Below are 27430 nucleotides of genomic sequence, written 5' to 3' on the forward strand. Positions count from 1 at the left end.
ACGGGTATCAGAGCGCTGTACAAAGAGGAAAACTAACATTGACATGAAGAAACAGTATAAGTACAATACAATAAAGCAACATAAGAGGAACCTGAAAGATAAAAGTAACTGTGGGTGCAAGGGGAAGAAGAGGTAGCAAGTGAACAACCAGGTAAAAGCCCAACTAGATGGGGCAGAGCAGTTTTAGCATCGAACTATGTCCAAAGAAAGACAAAATACAGTTTAAACCCCAAGTAAAAATGATTGTCAAGCACATATTTAAAAACACAAAGTGAAAATGATGGTCAAGCATACATTTCAACACACACAGTAAAAATGGTTGTCAAGCACGGGAGGGAAGTGTCTAGCAAACGACATAGAGGCTATTGCTGATGAAGTTCTTCCAACAGTAGCAATTTGACCTGTTTTTTTAATGAAGCAGTCGAGGGGTTGGCTAGTATCTCCGTTGGAAGGACATTCCAAATTCTTGGAGCCAGCCTTGAGAAGGTGCGATTGTAAGTTCGTTTTTGTTGCATTTTAGTGGTTTCAGTAGTTGGGTATTGGAGCTTCCTAAGTTTCGCCTGGAACCAGAGAGCTCGAGTTTTTTTGCTAGGTAAACCGGGCTATAGAAGTGTCTAGTTTTACGTGTCAGACAGGCTATCTTAAAGTGGATCCTTGCTTCAATGGTAAGTTAAGCTGGATTAAGTCAGGTGTAATATGATCATGCTTTCTGGCGCCTGTGATTAGTTTGCCAGAGACGTTCAGAGTAGCTCTTAGCGGAGCTAACCTAGATTTAGGAACCCCAGCTAGGGTCACCTAGGGTCCTGAGATAACTAAGGATTGGACTGCTGACTGGATGTCCTCGGGAGGTAGGAAAGGTTTGATTTTCCTAAGAGTGTTGAGCTGATGATTGGCACTCTTAATGGTGGCACTGATGTGACCTTGCATGTTTAGAAATTTGCCCAGGGTGACACGTAAAGAACACGCGGAGTCCACCATATGCAGGGTGCAGTTGAGTACGGAGATTTTTTTGATTCAGTTTTGCGTTCAATCAAGTTATCATGTTTGATAGTGTCAAAAGCAGAAGACAAGTCCAGAAGAATTAGAAGACAAGGCGTACCTTGGGCAAGAGCTCCCAAGGTGTCATCAACAATGTGAGTTAGAGCTGTTTCTGTACTATAACCTGATCTAAAGCCTGACTGATGTTGGTCTTGGAGCTAAAATTTCTCGTAATGGTCTCAGAACTGTGTGTGAACGCATTTCTCTAGCAATTTCGCTACAAACATGATGTTGGTGGTCGGCCGGAAATTATTGGGATCTGTTAGGTCTACATCGGGCTTCTTGGGGATGGGTGTGACTTGTCCCATTTGTGGCAGGGTATGCTCAGACGTGAGTCCCTTGCTCACTTTGCCACTGGATTCAAGCAAGCCGGGCTGAAGACATCTGTAATGCCAGAAACCGGTCCTCGGAAGCTTGTTTCCGGTCCAGGGAAGGCATGGCTTGGCAGTTCGGGCTGGACTGTTCCAATGAGGCACAGGGTCAGACTGATTTGCATATAGCCATGTCTGAACTGGGGTGGCAGAGTGGGCTAAAGAACGGTGATGGATCAAACCCAGATCTTTTGACTGGGTGTGAGTGTTTGATTGGTTCAGATGCTCCGTCCATCACCACCCCCTTTTGTACCGCTTTGGCCGCCATAAGTGTGGCAGGGTATGCTCAGACGTGAGTCCCTTGCTCACTTTGCCACTGGATTCAAGCAAGCCGGGCTGAAGACGGCTGTAATGCCAGAAACCTGTCCTCGGAAGCTTGTTTCCAGTCCAGGGAAGGCAAGGCTTGGCAGTTCGGGCTGGACTGTTCCCATGAGGCACAGGGTCAGACTGATTTGCATATATCCATGTCTGAACTGGGGTGGCAGAGTGGGCTAAAGAATGGTGATGGATCAAACCCAGATCCTTTGACTGGGTGTGAGTGTTTGATTGGTTCAGATGCTCCGTCCATCACCACCCCCTTTTGTACCGCTTTGGCCGCCATAAGTGTGGCAGGGTATGCTGAGACGTGAGTCCCTTGCTCACTTTGCCACTGGATTCAAGCAAGCCGGGCTGAAGACGGCTGTAATGCCAGAAACCGGTCCTCGGAAGCTTGTTTCCGGTCCAGGGAAGGCATGGCTTGGCAGTTCGGGCAGGACTGTTCCCATGAGGCACAGGGTCAGACTGATTTGCATTTAGCCATGTCTGAACTGGGGTGGCAGAGTGGGCTAAAGAACAGTGATGGATCAAACCCAGATCTTTTGACTGGGTGTGAGTGTTTGATTGGTTCAGATGCTCCGTCCGTCACCACCCCCTTTTGTACCGCTTTGGCCACCATAAGTGTGGCAGGGTATGCTCAGACGTGAGTCCCTTGCTCACTTTGCCACTGGATTCAAGCAAGCCGGGCTGAAGACATCTGTAATGCCAGAAACCGGTCCTCGGAAGCTTGTTTCCGGTCCAGGGAAGGCATGGCTTGGTAGTTCGGGCTGGACTGTTCCCATGAGGCATAGGGTCAGACTGATTTGCATATAGCCATGTCTGAACTGGGGTGGCAGAGTGGGGTAAAGAACGGTGATAGATCAAACCCAGATCTTTTGACTGGGTGTGAGTGTTTGATTGGTTCAGATGCTCCGTCCATCACCACCCCCTTTTGTACCGCTTTGGCCACCATAAGTGTGGCAGGGTATGCTCAGACGTGAGTCTCTTGCTCACTTTGCCACTGGATTCAAGCAAGCCGGGCTGAAGACGGCTGTAATGCCAGGAACCGGTCCTCGGAAGCTTGTTTCCGGTCCAGGGAAGGCATGACTTGGCAGTTCGGGCTGGACTGTTCCCATGAGGCACAGGGTCAGACTGATTTGCATATAGCCATGTCTGAACTGGGGTGACAGAGTGGGCTAAAGAACGGTGATGGATCAAACACCCAGATCTTTTGACTGGGTGTGAGTGTTTGATTGGTTCAGATGCCCCGTCCATCACCACCCCCTTTTGTACCGCTTTGTCCCATTTTAAGGCAGTCTGGACTCCTCCACTGTAAGAGAGATTGTTGGATGATCCTGGACCAGAGAGGCAGAATGACCATGTTGAGGTGTGTGAGCAACTTGGCGGGAAGTGGATCACTGAAATGGTTGGATGGTGTAAGAGATGCCAAATAATGTGACAACTCCTACAAATCCGGTAGCCGGAAGGTATTCCAGCAGGCATTGTTTTTGGGTGTGAACTCTATGGGGTAAAGCATAGCACACACTGCCATAGGTACTGTCAAACCCAAGGAGCTCATAGACAACGGGTTAGCAGCGGCATGTTTTATCTCCCGCTCAATACTCCTAGACTTTTCAGAAAAGTGCGCTGAGAAGTCCTCCTCACTGGGTTCAGTGGTTTTGATTGCTGGAATAGGTGTAGCCTGTTGTTTGATGATATCAAACAGTTTCTTGGGACGGTTTTTAGTACTGTCAAGCTGATCTCTGAAATGATCTGATTTAGCAATGCGAATGTGTTTGTTATAAGAGCTTCTCATCTTCCTTAACTGTTTGAGACTAGAGGTGGAGGGGGCATTTCTCCAACGTCTCTCAGAGAGTCTCAGTTTGCGACGTTAGTCATTAAGGCCACCATTGAACCAGGGTTTGGATTATTTGCAAGGAATCCTTTTGAGTTGCTTCGGGGCCGCAGAGTCGAGAATATTTGACAAGACGTTGAAGTAATGATCCGTCAACTCTTCCAAAATAGTCATGTTAGTGGGAGGTTCCAGAAGATTGTTGCTCAAATTGGATAGGTTAGAGATGTTGATGTTTCTCAGATTACGAGTCAGTTGCTTGCTTTTGAGCGGTTGACCTTGTCTAAGCACTACCATTCCTTGAATGTGAAAGGAGATTTGGTGATGATCCGACCAATCACATTGTACTATGTCATCCAGTTGAATTATGTGATCTCTATCTATGATGAGGTCAAGGGTAGCGCCCTTGTAGTGGGTGGGTCCGTTGCAGACCTGTATATAGTTGCAGTCAGAGAAGAAAATCTGAAAAGAGCAGACCAGTGGATCATTAGTGTCCTTACAAGGAAGATTGAAGTCACTGATGGTTAGGGTGGAGGGCTAAGCTGGCAGAGATGGATTCCATCAATTGTTCTACGGAAAGTAGGTTATCCCCAGTGGGATGATAGATCAAGTGAAGCACACACAATCTTGCCATTGTTACACATTTCAGTGACTAGGAGTTCACAGGAGGACATCAGGTCCTTATGAGTCTGATTCAAAACAAGGCCAGACTGATGGATGCAGGCAATGCCCCCACCAGATTTATTAAACCTAATGCATCTGATAATGTCATAGCAAGGCAGCATTTAAATGTCAAGTATTGGGGAGAAGGAGTCATTAAGCCACGTTTCTGTAAGAATCAGGAGGTCTAATTCTTGGGATATGATGAGTTCGGAGATATCCGCTGAGTGCTTCACTGCTGATCTGCAGTTGAGAAGCAACAATTTGATATGAGAGTTTGTAGTTGCTTCCACTAGGTGCGATGTGGCGATCTGAAGTAGGTTATCCTTATTAAAGTTAACGCTAGGTTCTCTTTCCGGAAGTGGTGAAACAAATACAATGATCAAGTTTTAGATATTTTAACGTGGAGACAAATTCGGATCAGTTATGGCTGCTCTTACACATGATGCAAATTCTCTGGACCGAAAGATAGTGTTCCCAGGAGGTCAATCGCAATCAACCCCAACCAAAATACATGTTGCAAATACATAGTATTTTAGACAATTATCTACAATTATACACTGCAGAAATTACTTCTGAGTCACCTTTTTTAAAGCCCTTCAAATCACTCATTGCCTCAGCTACAAAGGTAGAGATTTCTTTAGCGCTTCATACTGCTGCAGATGGCCAGAATACTGATAGGGGTGCATTACTGGCCAAACTGTATAAACATTTTTGGAAAATGCTCCTTCTACCCATTATGGAAATATTCAAAGGAAACCATGACAGAGCTCCATTCCCATCTTCCTGGAACTAGGAACAGATAATGATTTGCATTAAAATGATAGCTCATCATTGAATTAAAGATGAAATAGACCAATGTCTCTGCTATACGCCAACAATAAAATCTATACACAATTATTTGCCAGTCGTATTACCATGGTTATGTCGTTTCTGGTCAACATGGGTTAATTCCACGCTGTGATACTACCGGTCAGAAATATTTCCTGCTGCATTAATTGATTATGTTGAGTAAGGATCCCACACATTGGCCGTTGGAGCACATGAGGCATTTCTTCTAGTGGAGTGGACATGTCTTTGGTTAATGAAATAGATGTTCAGATTCTCAAAGGAATTTATAGGCTATATTCAGGCTTTATATTGGTTGTCTTGGGCATTCTAATAATCAGTGGGCACTCATCTCTCCCTATTTAATATTAAAAAGGGCACCCAACAAGGCTGGTCCCTGTCTCCATTTCTCTATTCGCCCTATATGTAACAGTTTTTACGGCTTCTATAAAATACTTTCACATTCTCACCAATCATCCCTTTTAAGGAGCATCTAAGGTATGGCTTATGCCTATGACGTTTTCCTTACCAATTTCGATCCATCATGTGCCCTTCCACAAATAGAGGCAGTAGCTCTGGAATCTGGTTCCGTTTCCTGCTACAATATAAATACAGAGAGAATACAAATTCTCATAGGGAGACGACATTTCTCTAATGCTACCACTCTTGACCACTTTCCGGCCAATATCTTCTAGAACTCTTGGGATTTGCCTATCGGGGTCATACGAAAAACTTAGACCCAGTAACTACAATACCATTCTCTACGATGCAATTTATCTCTTAAACAAATACAAACATCTGCCTTTGTTATTGGTCAGTCAAATCAATTTGGACACAGTGGTGAATTTGTTAAAAATTCTATGTTTGTTTAGGGATTTACCGGTATATGTTCATCTGTCTTTTTAAGCAACAAGATGCGGTCTTAGTTACTTTTATTTCTTTTATTTGAGATGCAAAGATCCTCAGCGTTGAACCCAATTTTGATTATTTCTCTTTAATAAGGGCAGAGTTATATTTATTATGTGGCAAAGAGGAAGCCACTGGAAGCTTAAAATATACGTTGTTAAAGGTTAACTGCACTTTATTTAGTTGCCTTTGTCACCCTTATCAGTCTCCCTAAAGGTACTGGTCTGGTGGGTAAGGCTTTGAATTGATTCATATCCTTTCTGCTAAGTCATTCTCCAACTGTGTCCCTCCCCGCTTATTGCTCCAAAGAAAGCTCATTAGGCTATGGGGTACCACAAGGCTCCCCGTCTCATCCACCCTGTTTACCACCTACATATGGCTTCTTGGAGAGCTGATTAGGAGTTCATTTTACAGGTGATACCGATACGCAGCTTCTGCTGAAGTTTGATAACTCTTCTGCTGCATTCTCATCCTTTGGGTGCTGTTTGTCGCCTGTCTAGGACCAGCTGCCTAATTTTTTTTAAACTGAACGACAAGAAGACTAAGATTTTGACTTTATAGTCAACCTGTATGTTTCTTAAGTTTCCTTGCACTTCCTATAGTATTTGTTGTTTAATTGCCAAGGTAACAGAATAGCGTAACGATCAGCCAGGAACAGAGCAATGTAATCTCAATTCCCTCACTACACTATCAAATAACATTGAGTCCCAAGTGTCTTTTGCTTCAAAGCCTCACTTGCAAGCTTATGTACCGGTCCGGACGTTGGCGGTTTTGACCACCGGCATGGGTTGCTACCTCTCCAATCTAGTCTATCGTCTTTTCGCCCCTTGGCCGCAGTTTGTATCAAGGCTGAACAATGTCAGGATACTCAAACAGAATCTGTTTATCTTGGTCAGGCATGATGGCAGCAAGTTATTGTTCGAATGACACCACTTCAACATGTTTCAAAAAATCTCCATCTCCAAAAGGCACTTGCTGAGAGATCTGATCATATTTTAAATCAGGTGTTCCTCTTGTTATCCACTGATCATATGGCAAAGGGGGTGGTACTTGCTTTCTGGACATCACTGGCATGGTGTCTGTGCCCTGTGCACTTAACAGCAGTCTGGGTGGCGAAGAGAACTTGCACACGGCCCTTTTAGCATGGCGCAAGGCTGGACTTCCTCTGAAACTGTTAGGTAAAGACACAGCCTCTAGGCCTCAGCTTGTGACCTAGACCTTCAAGACTAGGAGGGAGACTGGCCTTCACCTGTGAATGGATGAAATTCAAATCTTTAGTCAATTGGTCACAGTAATCAACAAGAAACGTATATTCAATGTCAGGAAGTCCTTTTTTTTTATTTTTATTTTTTTATAAAGTTTTATATAGCGCTAGCTAGACCCGTGTGTATCAGAGAGCTTTACAAACACAAAGGAAAAGAAAAAGTTGCACTACATCACAGGATATGAGGATGTATAACTATATAAGCAAAGACATCACACTTAAGTATAAAGTGAAGGAGTGAAAAACGCAGGTGGTTGGAACAGTCAGATAACTAACCCCTATCATTGAAAAACGGAATTCCTTCTCATCTCCCCACCCAATTACACACCCAAGATAGACTTATGGTTGAAACATCTAACTTCCTTTGACTGTGCTCCGCACATCATTGACTCCGCAAAATCCCTGGGATTCACCATAGACAAACACCTGAACATGCAGGCGCAAATCACTAATGCCACCAAGGGAGCTAATCACCAGATGAGTATACTGAGGAAACATAAACCCTTACTCCCACAGACAGACTTAAAAATGGCAGTACAAGCCCTAGTGCTATCAAGATTAGACTATGGAAGCACCACTCTATGCCGTCTCCTCAAATACTGGCCAGCCCCGCTGAGAGCATCGCTTAACGCTGCGGCCAAACTGGTATCAGGAACTAAAAGAAGTAACTACATTTTTTTTGCAACCAGTAGCAGATGGTTAATATACATTTTAACAATTCTTTTGAACCCACTTTCTGTCCTGTTTTAGGATATTTGGTAAGGTCATGATGACAAGGGTCCAACTAGATAACTTAGTAATTTTATCTAACCCGGACCTGATTCAGCGGGTCTGTCCTGTTATTTACCCTACTGCTGTCCTTTGCACAAGATTTTATGTATGCGTGATTTACCTGCATTTTTTTGTATAATAACCTGACTTAATGTAATACTATGTATATGTGATTTACCTGCATTTATTTGTTGTACAATTATCATGACTTAATGTAAAGCGCTCTGATACCCGCAAGGGTCTTGTTCGCGCTCTATAAAACTCTCAAAATAAAATAAAATAAACTAGGGATAGTTATTCAATGTAATCTAATTTTCTATGATGGTCCTACCTTGGAGACTTTCCAGCCCATGCATCTGAAGTTAATACCTTGGCGTATGTTTTAACCGTGAGCTATTATTTGAAATCCAAATGCAAAAACATGAGCCTCTTAAGCTGTACCATGAAAAAAGTAACTGTTCTCTTTCAGCAAAATTGGGCGACTGTGGTGGATTCTTTAATCCAATCACATCTAGAATATGGTACACCCTACCTAGGGCAACCAGATACATTTGTCACTAAGCTTTCAAGAATTCAGAACATGGCTGTGAGGCTAATATTTGGTTCACAGGAATATGGTCATATTTATATGGCACACTACTTATGTCATTAGCAAACAGTGAAGCATCTGATTCACTTCAAGGTCCTGTGTCGGTATTGGTGTCTGTTATTATATTGCTTAATGTACCAGAGCTAGTAGGCTGAGAAAATTCAGGTCAAAATCACTTTAATTTGGTAAACCCTTGGGTACCTTTGCATGCGTTCAGATATTTGGTTGTCAATGCAGATGCATTAACATTTTAATAATAGTAGGAAAAGTGGGGTTCATTACTGGTTTAAGGTGGCATTGAAGCCTTTTGCATTTGGGGCTGGTTGTAGTTGTTCTTGACTACGGTTGATGTAAATTTCTCTGTAGCCCCAGTAATTGTTATTAAGTGAGGAATCTGACGGTTATAAAATGTGCTTGAAAACTTAAAAAAAATATTATTTTTAAGTAGACCAATTCGTATCCACTTGGATCCATGGTTGACACTTGAACTGACTACATTTAGATATTTAGGGATCAATGCATACCGCTCTACGATGGATCTTCGTGATGGTAAATGGGGCAGTGCAGTCTGTGCCTTACGTTTTCAGTTTGACTTTTGGTCCTCTCTGCCATTGTCTGTGGTGGATCGGATCTCCCTTGTTAAGATGGTGGTATTACCCCTCTTATCATATAGCTTTATGAACTTTCCTTTATCCCTCCTGCGGTCCTTCTTCTGAGAATTTGTTTCGCGCCTTTTAGGCTCAGTTGGGCATCAGGCAGGTGTTGAGTGGTGCTCTCTACATTAAAGCTATCCATATCGGCGGGGGGAATGGCCTTTGGGGATACCAATCGTTTTTATTTACCCTCTCAGCTCCAATTGGTGCCCAATAGCTCATTGCTCGATCTCTGGCAGAAACAGGTTACACCCTTAGGGATCACCATCCAGGTATCCTTAATTATGCTCTGTTCCCAGCCATGAATTTACCTTTGTGGCCTAAGGGTCTGCTTCACAAGGTACTTGCATGCCTCGCCAAGGCACAAAAACATGGAGGCATATTTACAAAGAAAGAGGCGAAGCGTGTCGTTAAGCCTAGAAGGCTAACGCCACGCTCCGTTGCTGTAGAAATGCAGGGCTGCAACATATTCACAAGAATATGGTGCACATCTGCGTTTCCCCATGCGCTAGCGTTAAATTTGGCTCTCTAGTGCCAACGCACGCACCATTTCACCAAAGTACAAGGGTGCTGCGTTCACGGAAGTGATTGTTTATGGTATCCCTTCCTGCACATAAACAATCTAAAATGGCGTTATGTAACTTCTATGTGTGCTGCTTAATGCAGCACACATAAAAGTTGCAAAACGTCATTTAAATCATAAGACTGCAAAAAGAACAAGTACACCTGTCATCCAGTGGTAAATTAAAGCAAACACCTGACAATTACATAATGTAATCTAATGTGTTCAGAAGGAAAATAGGCTGCTCAGTTTGGCATGGCACTGATTCTTGATGCCATCTAGGAGCAAAAGATCTGAGCCAATCATTTGAGTATACCCACTACATATATGAAGATTTTTGTATGACAAGTCTCATGAGTACTCAAGCAAAAGCCAGACCCTGCACACATTACCTATAGGAAGCTGGCTTTTTATGTAGTGTACCAAAATGAGGTACTCTGTGTAGAAAGTCCAGACAAACCATATTGGCTTAAAGAATTTAAATTAATAATTCCAAATGTTCTCTTTGTGGTAGGGTGGGCGAGCAGTTTAAGCTTATCAAAGGGCAGTATTAAGCATTTGTTGTACAAAGAGAGTCCATAAATGCGACAAACACTCAAGAAGAAACTCAAGACCAATTTAGAAAAATAGCACAGATTATTATATAATTTTAGATACCAAGATCATCAGAATCAGGTAAGTAATTTTTACAGTAGAAACAGTAGAAAATGACAGCTGTCAGATTAGAGCCATGAGCCTCAAACACAGTAATGGTATCCTATGGGAAAAACATTTGCTGCATAGGTACACCTACAGATGAAATACAGGACTGATCTTCTGGCCTCAAGGTCAGTATGAACCAAGGTCCAAGAAAGCACACACAGTTCAAGTTTACCTGCCCTGGGGTGTCTGGGTGCACAGATGCTGAATGCGGTGGTTGACTCATACGGTACCTGCTTAAGCCAATGGGAAAAGTACTTGTAAGAAAAAGGCTGCAAGTGGGGTCTGGGGGACTAGTTCAGCAGAACCCAAAGGGGGGCTTGGCTCTTGAGGGTCTTAGGACCACAGCGACAACATTGGTTTACTGGATCCCAGGCTAGGAAGCTCGGGTGCCGAGGTGTTTTGTTCAGCGGGTCGGCGAGTTAGAGGCTCTCACAGTTCTTGGTGTACCTGCAGAACAGGGACAAGAAACAGAGCAGGGCCACTCTCGGTGTGGAGCTGGCCTCTCTTCACGTCCCTCGATGTATAGGTGAGTTTTGGTAGTGGTGGTTTTCTGACTGAACACAAATAAGCCTTGGTGCTTGCAACTGGCTCCGGTACCTCGGCTATGTGTGCTGGGATTGGTGCACTGGCATCTCCAAACTTTGCAGGGAGATGGATCTGACCTCCTGGAGCAACGAAGACTTCTTTCTGGAGTGCTGCTCCCTCGGTGGACCGAGGGGTCGACAGAATCCTGTACCGGGCAGATACAGTCAGTGCCTGCTGGTTCAGGGAAGTGACTCCTCCAGCCCAAGGGAGATGTTGCTGGGTTGATGAAGTGCTGGGCATACCTTCAAGGGTTTGGGGAGGCTGTTCCACTTCTGGACCAGTCGGTGTCAGTGATTGTCGGGAGAGCAGCAGCCAGGTAGGGTTTTGCCAAAAGTTCTGTGATGGTCCACAGATCTCATGTCTTTGGCTCTTTGTCCTTCTTCTTTCATGCAGATAAATCTGAGTTCCTGTTTCAGGGGCACACCTAAATACTACATTTAGGGGCATTAAGGGAAATGAAGGGTAGTAGCCAGTGGGCTACTTACCCCTGGGGTCACTACAACCCCTATATGACCACTTCCTGTGGGGAGTAGGCATAACCCTGTCCCACAGTTTCTAATCCCACCAAAAACAAGATTGTGGAACCTTTCGTTCATGGATCACATCAGGTAACCCCCCTCCAGTGTATGACTAGCCTGGAGGTGCCACATGCCTGCTTGCATAGCTAATTTCCCACCTGCCCTGATGCCAAATGGACCTCAGGGGATGGCATGTCCCAGGTCTGATGGAAGCCGGGGTTGCATATCAAAGGCGGGCTGGGCTGTGAAGCTCCTAACATTAATATGCTAAATCACTAGCCATCCTGCTGGAGGAGGTGTGACCACTTTCCTCAGGAGCAGGCATTGTTTCTGACCACAGAGAGCACGGTCTCTCACCTCCAAGGGGTCAGAAAATTGTCTGTGGTGGCAGGCTGGATGATACCAGTCAGCCAGAACACTAGATACTGGTAGGTTTTTCAGGGGCGCCTCTAAGGTGCTCTCTGGGTTTGTGTCATAATAACCAAAGTACTGGTAACAGTAAAGATTTAATAAGACAAGATGTTCAGAGAAGCCATCATGTAGCTGGGAAAGTCGCAATGACCAGTGCCCAGTACATACACTTAAAATGGCTTCCCTGCTCACTTTTACCATCTGGTAATTGAACTAGACAGTTCTGGGGCATAGCTGCTCAGGCAGATATGTCCTCACATGTAGTAAAGTGCACCATGTCTCAGGTCTACAAGGCCTGCTGGAGGGGTGACTTGCATATATTATATGCAGTGACCTTAGCATGGCACACAGAAAGTGTGCTATGTCGTGTTTCCACACATGATTTGCACCATATCACGCAGACTGCAATGGCAGCCTGCATGACATTTGTTTGGGGGGTCCCTTAGGATGGCATAGTACATGCTGCATCCCTTCGGGACCCTCTTTAGTACCCATGCCCTAGGTACAAAGGGTGCCATTTACTACGAACTTACAGGGATACTAAAGCATGTGCCAATTGTCACACAATTAGACCATTTTACCTTGTTTATGGGGAAAAGCACTGGCCCTGGGGCCTGGTGAGCAGGGATCCAGTGCACATCAGTCAAAAAACATCAGTCCCTGAGGCAAAAAGTGGGGGTGACCGTAACAAAAAGGGGTACTTTCTACAGTACCCGCAATGCATGGACCTAAAGCGATGCCCAAAGAGTACTTAGAACTAGGAGTAAAACAGTATACTGGGCCTTTGCTCTGCAGAGGCTGCCAGGTGTGCTTGCAACAAAACTTAAAAAGAACACAAGAGGGTCCCAGAAACTACTTTGAGATGCCATGTTTCTGCGTAGATTGTGCCTTTATATAGGGAGAAGTCCAGTCTGGTGGCACGTCAGTAATGCCAATGATGATGTTCTTGGTTATGTTGTATATGATTTTACCAGTGATGACATTGATTAAATAATTTCTGATGTCAGCAATGGAGTTGTGTGAGGACATGAGCCATACATTGGGGCCTGTAGGAATGCTGCACTTTTGAAAGTAACTTGAACTTGGAAAATTTCTGAATTTTATAGGTTGGAGACCTTAAACATAACACCCTCCAACTGAAGTTTTTACAGATAATGTTATGATCCTGTTTTTATACCATACGCTACTTGTGATTTTAGTACAAAACTATAACATCCTTCAACACCCTACACACACTAGTTGTGATCTTAGTACAAAACTATAACATCCTCCAACACCCTCCACATGATCAAGCTCCTGTTCCGAAGTATGACCAAAACACAGCCTAACAAAAACAGTATTCTGGCTCAAACTCAATGGCAGAATATTGGTATCCACCATTGACAAGTTTGTAGGCTCAACATAAATGAATCGCAAAATTGCTTTATATTGATTACAATGATATCAAGCTGCAATTAGAATATTAAATTTACCAATGCCAAATTGTTTATGGCCAAATTAGGTGATTTGAGATTAACGCATATCAAAATTGTGGTGATGCGTTTTGTGCAGGTCGACATTTTCGGTATCAAGATTATGACAACAAATCCCTTTCATGACTGGGATTATGATCAATATGCGTTGTTTCTAAATCTGTATATATGTCCTTTGGGTTTCCAGACTCAATTGCTGGGTTTCAGAAATGCTGAGCCACACCAACAAGTTCTTTACCAGAAGTTTGAAGTTTTTACTGGCAACCGCTGAGAAAGATACAATGCATTTCGACCGCACTCTGTCTTGATCCCGTGACACATAGCTGCTGTTACAAATTTTTAAAGGCATCCATTCATTATAATAGAAATGGAAAACATACTTCACGGTAAAGTGCATTTCAAACTTTTCAAATTTAGTAATTCATGAAAATTCAAAACATAATTTTAAATATCTCCAAAGTCCTTCTTCAAAATATGACGTGATTCAATGGATATTTAACAAGTGCAATGTCAGTTTAATTGCAATTATTTAATACTAGAAAAAGCGAAGTTTTTTTCATCTCTCAATTTAAAGCTTAGTAACTTTATTGACAATGAAACCGATTCAGGACAATTCATCAATTCTCTGATGCTGGTTTCTAAATTTGAAGTGGCAGTTGTGGAGAGTATGCCAAGGTGCTGGAGTGTGACCTTTTTTAGGTCTCGCGACCTATCAATGCGCGCAAGCGCATTGAGCGGAGCGAGAATTCATGTCCTCAAAATCCTCGTCAAACCAAGGGCTTCTTGCTGCGGTTTTCTTTAAGTTCACGTGAATCACGTGCCCAAACAAGCACGTGCATCAGCCTCCCTCCCTCCTAATTGCATTTTTTTTTAACGCCCGCACAGCACATCAAAGGGCTTCGCCCAGCGTGCGCTCTGCGCCTTCTCGGCTTCTCCTCCCCTAATTATTCATGGCTCAGTTTCCCGGCGCACGCATTTGTTCACAAGCAAACACTTCACAGCACATGCACGCCTATCAGCAGCCATGCTGAAAAGGAATTCCTAAAGTAGAAATGGCCAGCCGTACTTTCAGTTTCCCGGCCGCTCATCTTCTCGCTTGTTTTTATTTTCATTCCGGTTCGACAATGCTTGTTTCCTCCTTATACCCCCACCCAACTGTTTGCTCTCTTTTCTCAAACCCCTGCTTCCAAATCATTTCTGCCCCACTCCCCAATTCTCTGGCTGTAGGATCGAGGGGATACTGTGAATGCTCTCTAATATTTTTTGTCGTCCGGGTTCCGCTGCTTCATGATTCCTCGCAATGTGAAGCGGCTCATTTACCGATGTTTCTTATGTACAATACTTATGCAAGTACGGTACCCGCATTCGAAGACACGCAGTTGTAAATATAATCTCACCGAATAATAAATGTTCTGTAATTATGACCACGTGTAAAAGCACCACAGTGCAAGTCAGAAACAAAATACCTTTCTTTCCACCCGCCACGTGAAAGACGGTGGGATGTCGCATCACCGAGGTGAAGTATCAGAAGGTAACTGCGTCATTGGTGTGGGGGGATGGAGCAGGGTGGGGTGGGGGTGTTGCGCTCACGAGCAGGCGCCATGATTCCTCGCAATGTGAAGCGGCTCATTTACCGATGTTTTTTATGTACAATACTTATGAGTTTATTTTAAAGCAGAGCTCGCTCCCATTAACCGCCTTCCTTCTGATACAGAGTACACCATTTTTAAAGTATTATTTTCAGATACATCGTGACTGGACTTTCAGGAAAATATATGTATCTGCCTAGCACCGTCTTACCGGTTGATGCATATTGTTTCATCAGTTATGAATGGCCATTCAATGGAAAATGCAGGATCGAGGGGATACTGTGAATGCTCTCTAATATTTTTTGTCGTCCGGGTTCCGCTGCTTTTTTTATTTTCTCAGTATGCAGCACACATCGTTCTGGCATTCGTCTCTTTCCAGGTTGTGCATCTGAACTGGCTGTCCAAGAACATATAATATTAGTCAGGTGATCACCCCACTTATAGCGCTTAATGGACATTTTGAATAATAGGTCTCGCTTTTGGGACCTTATAAGTAGTTATGCAGCATAATATCCTTGTTGCAACAACATAAACTGTCGCATGGCTAAACACTTACATGGTCCCAAAAGCGAGACCTATTGGCTATGCCAATGCTTGTTAAGTAGAGCCACGATTACCTGGTTTTAGAAAAGTGCATTAAGGATTATGCATTGTTAATTCTTTATACGCTGTTTCCCAGTCCCAGTTTATGTTTGGGACTATTTTGGTACGGGCGACATAACATGCCAGAAGCACAATTGACTCTTGCGAAATGTATTAACCGAAAAGATGCGTCATAATATAGTACGAAAATGTTCCTAACATCTTTAACAAAAGTAATTAGTAGCTTTTTTAAGTTTTTCATGTATGTGTGCCACTGTTCTGCGCAAGGAGCATTATTCATTTGCTTGCATTGTGAAGAGCAGATTGATGAATTATCCCTAACTCTACAACATAAAGTCACTAATTCACCACTGAAGAATGGGGCGCGGACAGGCTGCAAACACATCATCTGGAATACAACCTGTGTTTTGTTGTTTTTCTTCACAGACACTAGTAATCGTGTACCTGTGGACTGCAGCTTTTGGAGTAGATGCTGTGCAAAGACCTTTGATCTTTGGCTATTACCTCTGTGACCTGATGATAGTCATGCTTTTAGGTGAGTGCCCTAACATCTGGAATTAAGACGTCATTCCTTTATTTATGTCATCTCCCACGTTTTAATTGTTCTACTTTGTCTCATCTTTGTGATGTTTGAGCAGAATATATCTAGATTGATGAAGTAGACTTAAGAAGGTTCTCATCTGAATCATCTCTGAAGCCTTTGCATGTTGGCTTGTGCCAGACCCAGATTGCAGGCGGAACGGCGGGCCCGGTACTTTGCAAGCTGAGTCAGGCTATCCAATAGGCAGTCCATGGCAAGCAAAGGTCATCATGTTTAATACTCCCAATGTTTTAAGGAGGATTAAACAAATTTCAGTGACTATTTTGTGAACACGAAGGACCAATTGGGGTCCAAAATGTATTGGGGAAATGGGACATGGATGTATATACTGATTTGAAGTACGTACATTGGGACACAGAATGAAATAAAACACATGATTACAATCATTACAAGTGGAGAAGAATGATTACTCTTCAGTGTCATTTGATATAATTATTTCAAAAGGTTAAAAACTAACAATTTAAAAACAAGAAGGTCATATTGGGCATCAGATAGGCAGTGCTGTTAGGGAAACTAACACAGGACCCTTAGAACTATCCAAGGGAGAGAACTAGAGGCTACGAGGTCTTCAGGGTGAGCTGGCCTCAAACCTACTATATACACACTGTAGAAGCTACCCTGAAGTAATAGTCACTCACGTTATGTAACCATATCCCTACAAGCACTATATAGGTAGAGAGCTAGGCATCTCAAAAAAAGTTAAGGACTGTCCTCACACACCACCAGGTGTCATGCTTGCCCCTCACTCTCTAAAAACCCAGTTTGGTAGAGAGAGGGCCCATACCTGAAGACAGGGAGGCACTTCTAATCATTAGAGTGGGGGCCCGTGCAAAAGAGTGAGTTAAAAACCAATGCATTACCCCAAATCACATTTGATCATAGGGTATTACTTGGTATTAAAAGCTGGAGCGTGGGGATTGGAGGAACTATTACCCCATCACCACTATTGTCTTCGACATGTTTCTACCATTGGATCGAATGAATCTGTGGCATTTTTCAGGACAAAAATCGGGCTCCTAACTTGTTAATTTGGTGTCAGATATTGCCACTATGTTAGGGCGAGCTATGTCAACCTGTAACCTACCGCTGGTGTTCTCAGAAACCCCAATGTAGGATCCTTAATGCCCCATGTGACTATTGCCTGCAGACCTCCTGAGGCGTTTAAGCCGGGAGCACCGATACTTGTGTTTTTAAAAGCGATTCTGTTTTTTTTTGTGTATTGTGTGTAACGTGTGTTTTTAAAATCTCCACGCTTGCCTGCTCGCATGATTTACTATTGCCTGCCGATCTCCTGAGGCGTCTAAGCCGGGAGCACCGATACCTGCGTTTTCTGAAAGCGATCTTATATTTTTTATGCACTTGTGTAACTTACTTTTCAAATTTTTGCACTTGCCTGTCCTGGATGAGCTGAAGAGTAAGGCTGATTTCAACTCCCCCCAAGCCTTGGTGCTTCTTGACTTGTCTGCTGCTTTTGACACGGTCGACCATTCCATCCTCCTCGACCGTGTCAGGGCAGCGGGCATCCAGGGTCCTGCCTTCTCTTGGCTCGCATCATTTCTTCAAGGTCGGACGCAGGCTGTTCGTCTCTCCAGTTTCTCTGCCCCCCTCGCTCGGTGCCTTGTGGGGTTCCCCAAGGTTCTTCCCTTTCCCCTCTTCTTGTTAACCTTTATATTTATCCTCTTATTGTTTCTTTGTTAAACATGGAGGTCTCCGTGTATAACTACGCCGACGACCTTCAGCTTGTTTTTGACCTCTCCCACGACTCTGACTCTATCCTTAAATTCCAAACCACACTTATTTTCATTGCTGACTGGATGAACCAAAATTATTTAAAGCTTAACCCGGACAAGACAGAGTTGGTCTTGACTGGTGGCTCTACTAGCCCCTGGACCCCTGCCTTCTGGCCTTCCACCTTTGGGCCTCCCCCGGTTCCCTCTGTTTCAGTTAGAACCCTGGGAATTAAAATCAGTCAGGACCTCTCCCTGCGTCCCCAGGTTAGCTCTGTTGTTTCGTCCTGTTTTTTGTCCCTCAGGATTATTCGAAAGATTTCCCGTTTTTTTTCCTTTGATGCCCTGAAAATTATTGTTTTGGCCATGATTCTTTCACGGTTGGACTACGGGAACTGCTTGTACGTGGGCATTCCTGCCTACGAGCTGCGGCGCCTTCAGTCCATCCAGAATCAGGCCGCTCGCCGTATCCATCGGCTTCCAAAATTCCATCATATCACCCCCTTACTCAGGTCCCTCCACTGACTTCCCATCCTGCAGAGGACCCTCTTCAAGATGTGTTGCATGGTCTTTATGGCCCGCGCTCGCACGGCCCCTGTCTTCATTAATTCCATGATCACTCACTACCTTCCCTCCAGTAATCTCCGCTCCTCCAGCCAGGCACTTCTAACTGTTCCTCGCTTCCGCAAGACCAGAGTAGGTGGCACTAGATTTTCCATCCTTGCCCCCGCTTCTGGAACAGCCTCCCACTTACCATTAGATCCATTCCTGTCTACTCGCATTTCCGTAAGGCACTCAAAACCCATCTGTTTTCCCAAGCTTTCCCTTCCTAGTCACTTCCTGGTGCTCCGTCCTCTGGTAAATATTAATCTCCTAGCGCCAGGAAGCCGCTTGGCCACAGAGCGCTTTACAAATATTTTCAACTTCAACTTCATGGGAGGAGTGTTTAGGGGCCCCTTGTAATCACACTTGCCTCAAGTTACGTCCCTCGTCGTACACCTAAGAATGTCCACTTGAAGAACCGGGCCTTATGGGTCTGGCGGCGCAGGGTACGCCTTAAATCTCTGAGTTCACCTGCCTTGTCGAACAGAGACACAAGACACTCTGTTAGGCGTAGAAAATCAGGTTTATTAGCTGCAGCTAAGCACAATTGTCCCAGAAGTACAAAGTAGGTCCTTAGGAGACTGCCACTTGACTACGTGGTGCACAATCTTTTATAGCACACATATTTACAACGTATACTCCCAATACATACAAGTCTAGTCAATAAGGAAAGTTGAAAAACAAGCTATCAAGTATCCCAAACACGCCCTTCTTTCAGACCCCGTGTGTCAACCCTCCTCACAAGTTAATCAGTGCTAGTGCCTGCAATCTAATTTGCAGGTGGCAGGACATATTTGTGTGCCTCAAAGGATAGTTGTGTAACAAGAGAATACAAGGAGAGAATAGCGAAGGCCAGTCGGATAAGATAAAGTAAAGAAAGAATAGAGAGAGACAAACAGTCAGTCGAGACAGGGATCAATCAGTCCAGACATGGATTAGTAGACTCGGCCAGACCCTGACATCGGCTTCGTAAACAAGGGCAGGGGGTTACTTTTTAACAAAAGAGACACGTAGCATCTAGAAACTGCAAAAAAACTCCGGTCGCCGTGCTGCCTGAGTGAGGCCAATACAAAATGGTGACGGGACACAAAATGGCGGCCAAATGCGGGACGAAGTCGGAAACCGAAGAACCTCAGACCCTCCTTTTGCCATTACTCAGGCAAAACACAAAAGACTCAAGTTAGTCTGAGTCGATGTCAATGGCCATGAGGTCGTCAAGCTGTTGCTGCAACATCATTTTAATGTGCTCTGTTTTCTGTGACAAAGGTCTCGGGACACACATGGTGGTACAAAGACCGCAGATGGCAGGGCCACACTGTACACAAAGACAACAAGAGAAAATGATGGCCAAAACCATTCCAAGGAAGGTTAATACCTTCCACCTCCATGTGGACAGTAGTCCCCAAAACCATCCCATCACAGACCAATCTCCTGCATCCTGGTGAATCGACTCGGAAATTACGTGCAATTTAGAGATGGCTTGGTATACTGTAGGGGCATTATCAGGAATATAAATGCAGCAACTGGACCCGATCAATTTACAGACTCCTCCGCGATCTGCACGAACAATATCTAGAACCATCCGGTTCTGCAAAGTCATAAGGCGGTCCGTCTGAAGTTCGGCTGTTAGATTACTCAAGGCTCCAGAAGTCACATTTATGGTAGCCTCAACAACACGAACTAACCATCTAATGTTTCTGCTATTGGCCATTGGACCCCAGAAAGGAAGGAACCCTTTGAAAAAGTCCCCTCCCTCTTGTCCTGCGGTGTCTTTAGAATCGATAACCCCTCTGCCATATCTATTTCTATGATGACCTGAAGGAGCAGTGTATGTCGGAGGGAGAAGAAAAGCCACATAACATGTTCCTGAAAAGTTGGTGGGGAGCCACGTGTAGGCTCTGTCGTGGCAAACAAAGTATGTGCCCTGAGATGGTATTAACGGTGAAGAAATCTGGGATGAATAGATGTATGTACGAGAACAAACACTCTTTTCCTGTTGGTTTTTAGTATTTTGACCATGTATCTGTAAACACAAATAGCCTCGATGAGGTACGGTCCAAATTGGTGGGGATCTCCTTCGTTTAACCTTATCTGTGAGGCTAGTAACGTAACGAGTCACATTCCAGCCATCATACGCTCGTTTCTCATCAACGGGAATCTTACCACTTTCGGCGACTCTAGCCATAGCCACTATTCCCTTTATCAAAGAACTATGACTAAAATCTGCTCCACCACCATATGGACCAACAAGAGGATGTCGAAGTTGATTCTGGTATGAATTGGAAAACATGGCCAAATAGGCCCAAGCAGAACCTTCATAAGAAAACGGAAGGACTAAAAATGGCATCCCTTTCTTTGTGTTATGGGGCATGAGTCCACAAACCCAACAGTCAGTAGTATTGACTGCCAGTTGATGCTGATGCAACAGCTGAATGAATGAATTGTTAAAGTATTCTGTTCTCCTAATTTGTTCAGGCTCTGGGAATGTATGAAACTGATGCGGGGAAACAGTAGTGGAAAAAGGCAAGGAAACAGAAGTAGGAACAGGTGCTTGCTCCATAGTGTAAAGAACCCAACCCACACAAGCCAATAAAATACATGAACATATTAAAATGCACAAAGTTATGCCACATGAACTAAACAACAGTTTCTTATATTTACTTTTCATTTCTTGTTTTTTATCATTCTTTTCCAATTCAATATCCATCCTCTAAAGCGTTGCTCACGGTAATCTTCCTAGATCCCTTAGTTGTGATTATTAGCCGTCCTATGACACTGCAAGTCCTGCAGACCTACTGTCACTACTCAGGTCACAGCCTAAGACTCCTACCGTGACCCTGCAACTTAACGGATGGTGCAAAAAAAAGAATGTCTCTTAAAAGGTGTAACAAGAAAAAGAAAAAGAAAAGAAAAAGTTCAATTGTTCTTAATCAGTATAGGTCTTAGGTTGTACCGGGTCTTGTCAGGTACCGTTTGCTCTCGAAACAAAGTCTCTGGGTTTGTTGTGTTCAATCGCAGATGTGATGGTACAGCTTCTTGCAACACGTCATCGTCTTCTTTCTCAGATCTCATCCGATCCAGACGTGCACTACTGAAAGGTACCAACCGAGGGACCCTTTCGCCCTCACTATCACCTATACCCTTGCGGACCCACTGGTCAAACGGCAAAGGCAAAGGTACCCTTTTGCAGTGCACGCCATGGATCCAGTTCTTCTTTCCGGCGACCTTTACTGCTGTACGTGTCACCAGAAGAACTTGCCGAGGGGGCCCCCAACGAGGTTCCAGGTTCTTCTTTCACTGACAATTCTTCAGACAGACCCAGTCTCCGGGTTGGATGGAGTGTCCTTGGTCTGCGGGGGCCTCCGGCAAAGCGTTTTGAAACTCCTGATGAAGAACACGCAATTGAATGGTGAGGTCATGTAAGTAGTCAATCAACATAGGATACGGAATATCGGAATACTTTTTAGGTCGTGGGACTCCCCAAACGTTAGCTGGGCGCCCAAAAACAACCTTGTATGGGCTGAGTCCCAAGCGAGAGTGTACAGTTATTCTTGTAGATAGGAGTGCCAAAGGTAAAGCATCGGGCCAAGCAAGACCCGTGCTGGCCTGAATCTTTGCCAATTTGAGCTTGAGAGTGCCATTATAGCACTCTACCAAGCCTGCTGACTGAGGGTGGTTTGCCGCATGGAAATTCTGCCTAATACCAAGACCCGAACACACCTTCTGCATAATTTGGCCTACAAATTCACTTCCATTGTCACTCCAGACAATTCGCGGCAAACCGAACCTCAGGAAGAATTCCTTCAAGAGGACTTTGGCAGTGGACAAAGCAGTATTATCCTTTAGGGGGTAGGCCTCTATCCACCTGGAAAAGGCACACACCACCACCAGAACATACTTAAGGATGTTGCAACGTTCCATATGAATGTAATCTATTTGTAATACCTCAAAAGGATACGTAGGGGGAGCAAACTGACCTGCCGGAGTTGGGGTTCCCTTTCCTGGATTGTGCATCAAACAAACGATACAATGTTTCACCACATTTTCCGCACATTTAGGGATTCCTTCATTCTGCCATACTGGAGCCAGAAGTTTGCATATCCCTTTTGCACTGATGTGGGCTGGACCATGCGCCATAGTAACTACAGGCAATACATAAGCATCTGGTAACAGCCCATGCTGGTGTTCTGACAATTCCGTCCAACACCCTGTCGCGTCCAACATTCCCGTACTTTCTCTCCACTTACTCAATTCCTTCTCTTTAGCCTCTTCTTGAATCATTCTCACACTTTCTATTGTGTCCTCACACATTCCTCCTTCTCTGACCCACCTTGCAGGGCCTGCAACATACATATGACTTGTAGCGTCTCTCGCTGTTTCTTTTGCTACCTCGTCCGCAAAAGCATTCCCGCAACCCACATCATCAGTGATCCTTTTATGTGCACTACACTTCACAATTGCTATCTGGGTAGGCAAAACAAGTGATTCCAAAAGATCATTCACTAACTGACCATGCTGTATTTTAGTACCATGTGAAGTAAAGAATCCTCTTTCTTTCCAAAGGCGGCCAAAACTGTGGGCCACCCCAAATGCATATTGGCTGTCGGTGAACACATTCACTCTCTTCCCTTCAGCCAATACACAAGCTCTAGTCAAAGCTATCAATTCAGCTGCTTGGGCTGAATTCTGCCTAATACGTGCTGTCTCTACAACTGTATGCAAAGTGTTAACAGCATAGGCTGCAGTCGTTTCACCATTGGGGAGCTTAAAACAAGACCCATCTACCCATAGGATCCCATCCGGGTCCACGAGTGGTGTATCTTTTAAGCCTATTCTGCCTTTGGTTTCCTCCTCCGTACGGAGAAAACAATCATGTTGTTCTTGGCTGTCATTCTCTTCTGGAATGGGTAACAATGTCGCTGGATTCAAAGTATTACATCGCTTGATGTGTATATGACTAGCCAAGAGCGTCAGCTCATACCCAGACAAGCGGGCACTCGTAAGATGCTGTGTTTTCGTTCTGTTCAAAAGAGTATCCACTGCATGTGGTACCATAACAACGAGGGTGTTATCCAGTACCAATCCAGCAGATTGATGAATGGAGATCGCTGCTGCTGCTGCTATAGATCTAAGACAACTAGGTAATGCCTTGGCTACTGGATCCAATGGAGCCGAAAAATAGGCACATGGCCGCTGTTTGTCTCCAAATTGTTGTGTTAAAACTGACAACGCACAACCTTCTCTTTCATGAACGTAGAGTGTGAAAGGCTTACTGTAATCTGGAGTACCTAACACAGGGGCAGAACACAAGGCAGTACGTAAGTTAGAAAAACTCTTCTGACATTCGTCAGTCCAAGGAAGAGGTTGGGGATGTGTCTTTCAAAGTAAGTGCCAGCAGAGGTTTAGCCAACAAAGAAAAATTTGGAATCCACTGTCTACAATAAGAGGTAATGCCCAAAAAGGCACGCACCTCCCTTTGTGTGGATGGTACAGACATTCGTGCGATTGCTTGAATACGTTCTGGGGTCAATCGCCTTCCCTCCTAGAAACAGTATCGACGAATCGTTTACGAGTTGTGGGAGAATCAGACAGTAGAACGGGAGACAAGGCATTAGGAGGGGTGACAGTTACAAGAGGAACCGGTTGTAAAGGAGACTGAGGTACAGGAGTCCGAGGAACGGGAGTCGGTGGCAAAGGAGGCGGGGGTGGCAATACTGGAAGAGGCAATTGTGGAAGAGCCGGGAAAAATGGTGGAACGACAGGTGGCTGGGCAAGTGGTAACAATGGGGGTGCATTAGCACCTTGTACATAGGGCGGAGGCAATCTCAACAAATAGGACATTAAGGGATCTTCGTCACGATCCTTACTCTGTGGGGAAGTAGGCAACACAGGGTAACATTTATCGATTGCCATACAATGCTGTCTTTCAGAGACTTCAATCGCCTGATCAATCTCATTATCTTTAAACTGCTGGGCAGCCTGTATAATTGTCATACCTTTCTCTTTCTTATCTGTTTTCGCCTGCTTAATTTCTCTCTGTTTGGCTTCCTTACGCCAGAGGCGGAAAGAGTCAAACATTGCCGGCCGGGCTTTTCTTTTGAACAAAATTGCTTCTAGATTATCTAATATGTCAGACTCAAAGCTACCATTTTGTGGCCACTGCAGAACACCATCTTTCTTTGTGTATCGGATCCATGCCTCGTTAAAGGCAATGGGGCCAACACCATGTTTCGAATAGAGCTCATAAGTGGGAGTTCCAACCGGAGGAATTGGGCAAGAATCCTCCAGCCGGGAATCCCGATTACAATCAAGACAACAAAACTTCCTAAACTTGCTAAGACCAGGCATTTTTAAGTCACTGGTCTATTTACAAACTTCAAGGGATTTAGAGCAAATCACACAGCACAAACGTACTTACCCCTTGGCTTCGGCTATTTCAATAGTCGAATAACAAACCCAAAGAAAAACAAAAACAAAGAAGTGGGTGCTACCCACAAATACTTAACTAAGTGTTCTCTCACGCCAACAGAGGTCCGTCTAACGTCTCGCAATACCAGTCGTCACCAAAGGGGCCAAGGCAGGGCGGAAGTCAGGGCAGCAGTCGTCAGCAGCCGTCGGAAAGGAGTAGCCGCGCTGCAAAAGACCTTCGGTCCACTTCGACATACAGGGGTTGCTTGACGTGGTTCGCAAATCCTCCGGAATTTTCTTGCGAGGCTCCTCACGACCCTCGGGCTGAACCGCTACCGCTGATCCCGCCCCATGTTGGGCGCCAGTTGAAGAACCGGGCCTTATGGGCCTGGCAGCGCAGGGTACGCCTTAAATCTCCGAGTTCACCTGCCTTGTCGAACAGAGACACAAGACACTCTGTTAGGCATAGAAAATCAGGTTTATTAGCTGCAGCTAAGCACAGTTGTCCCAGAAGTACAAAGTAGGTTCTTAGGAGACTGCCACTTTACTACGTGGCGCACAATCTTTTATAGCACACATATTTACAACGTATACTCCCAATACATACAAGGCTAGCCAATAAGGAAAGTTGAAAAACAAGCTATCAAGTATCCCAAATACGCCCTTCTTTCAGACCCCGTGTGTCAACCCTCCCCACAAGGTAATCAGTGCTAGTGCCTGCAATCTAATTTGCAGGTGGCAGGACATATTTGTGTGCCTCAAAGGATAGTTGTGTAACAAGAGAATACAAGGAGAGAATAGCGAAGGCCAGTCGGATAAGATAAAGTAAAGAAAGAATAGAGAGAGACAAACAGTCGAGACAGGGATCAATCAGTCCAGACATGGATTAGTAGACTCGGCCAGACCCTGACATCGGCTTCGTAAACAAGGGCAGGGGGTTACTTTTTAACAAAAGAGACATGTAGCAGCCAGAAACGGCAAAAACACTCCGGTCGCCGTGCTGCCTGAGTGAAGGCAATACAAAATGGCAACGGGACACAAAATGGCGGCCAAATGCGGGACGAAGTCGGAAACCGAAGAACCTCACACTCCTTCTCCCCTCAGACGCTTTTAATACCAAGTAATACCCTATGATTAAATGTGATGTGGGGTAATGCATTGGTTTTTAACTCACTTTTCACATTGGCTCCCACTTAAATGATTAGAAGTGCCTCCCTGTCTTCAGGTGTAGGCCGCTTTCTATCAAACCGGGTGTTTAGAGAGCGAGGACTGCCTATGAACAAGCATGACACCTGGTGGTGTGTGAGGACAGTCCTTAACTTTTTTCGAGATGCCTAGCACCCTACCTATATAGTGCTTGTAGGGATATGGTTACATAACGTAAGTGACCATTACTTTAGGGTAGCTTCTACAGTGTGTGTATATAGTGCTGTTAGGGAGACATGGTAGGATATGTGCTTGTATATTCAGTATTTTGCACATTGGGTCAGAGGGTAACACCCCAAAAGCAAGCAAGTAGCACAAAGCGGACTTACCATTAAAAGAACGAGATGAGTGCACAGACCCCAAATAAATATATTTCCAGCTTTGGGCAGATCCATCAGGGGTCAAAGTTGAAAGGGGAAATAATGATTTCATATAATAATATCTTTGGGGACCTATAATCAATCTACATGGCATTTGGAAGGCTCTAAGCATTTCATCTCAGGTTTCATGAAGATCTGACAAGAAGTGGAAAAGATAAATAGAGCTGTGGGATGGGATTATTGATTTGCTAATAATTTTTGCACAGTTTTATAGATCTGCACAACACTTGACAGACACTTACCATGTTTAGTATACTTGTGCTTTTATGAGTTTCATACAAGGCCATCAAAGGTGAGTGCACTTAAAGGGTGGTAAAAAAAGCAGCAGTTCCCATTTGATCTACCATAGGAATCTGTGCTCACTGGTACAGAAAGAACTCCTGAGTGGACTTATAGCAAACCTGTGTGGCACCCGAACCTCAATATTGTACTGTACCCAAATATTTAGTTCACCCCAAAATTGATCTCCAGCAGCTTGGCTCTTGCACCCTTGATCGAGCTATAAAAGTCACCAGCTTGTTTGACATCAGACCCACAAAATTAGTTTAGCAGAGTAGTACAAAATGACTGCAGCCACTCAATAACTGAGTTGTGGAACAATAAAAAGGTAAAGGGGTTTATCAGGCAATGCAGAAAAGTGCAGAAAATGCCAATAAGGCTCCGATACAGAATAAATAGTGAGCAATCAAAAACTATTCTAAGACCCAATAAGCAGCAAAAATCATAAATGTAACAGATAACATCTCTAAAGGGAAAAGGAAAGGTTCTTAATATAATTCTCAAAATCATAAAGAAACCAACAGCATCTCTAATATCAATCAATCAATCTAGTCGTAT

The 27430-nt window shown here is 44.3% G+C and overlaps 1 protein-coding gene across 1 annotated transcript in view; it reads left to right on the top strand.

Moving 5' to 3' along the window:
* The window catches only part of LOC144828052 (ethanolaminephosphotransferase 1-like), a 581090-nt gene that overhangs the window by 246206 nt on the left and 307454 nt on the right, over positions 1-27430 (top strand). Inside the window, exon 6 of the mRNA XM_078686188.1 lies at positions 16095-16203. Within this exon, the coding sequence (XP_078542314.1) occupies positions 16095-16203 (109 nt within the window). The remainder of the gene's footprint in view (positions 1-16094; positions 16204-27430) is intronic.

This window comes from Lissotriton helveticus, chromosome 4_1, assembly GCF_964261635.1.
Source record: "Lissotriton helveticus chromosome 4_1, aLisHel1.1, whole genome shotgun sequence".
NCBI classification, from domain to species: Eukaryota; Metazoa; Chordata; class Amphibia; order Caudata; family Salamandridae; genus Lissotriton; species Lissotriton helveticus.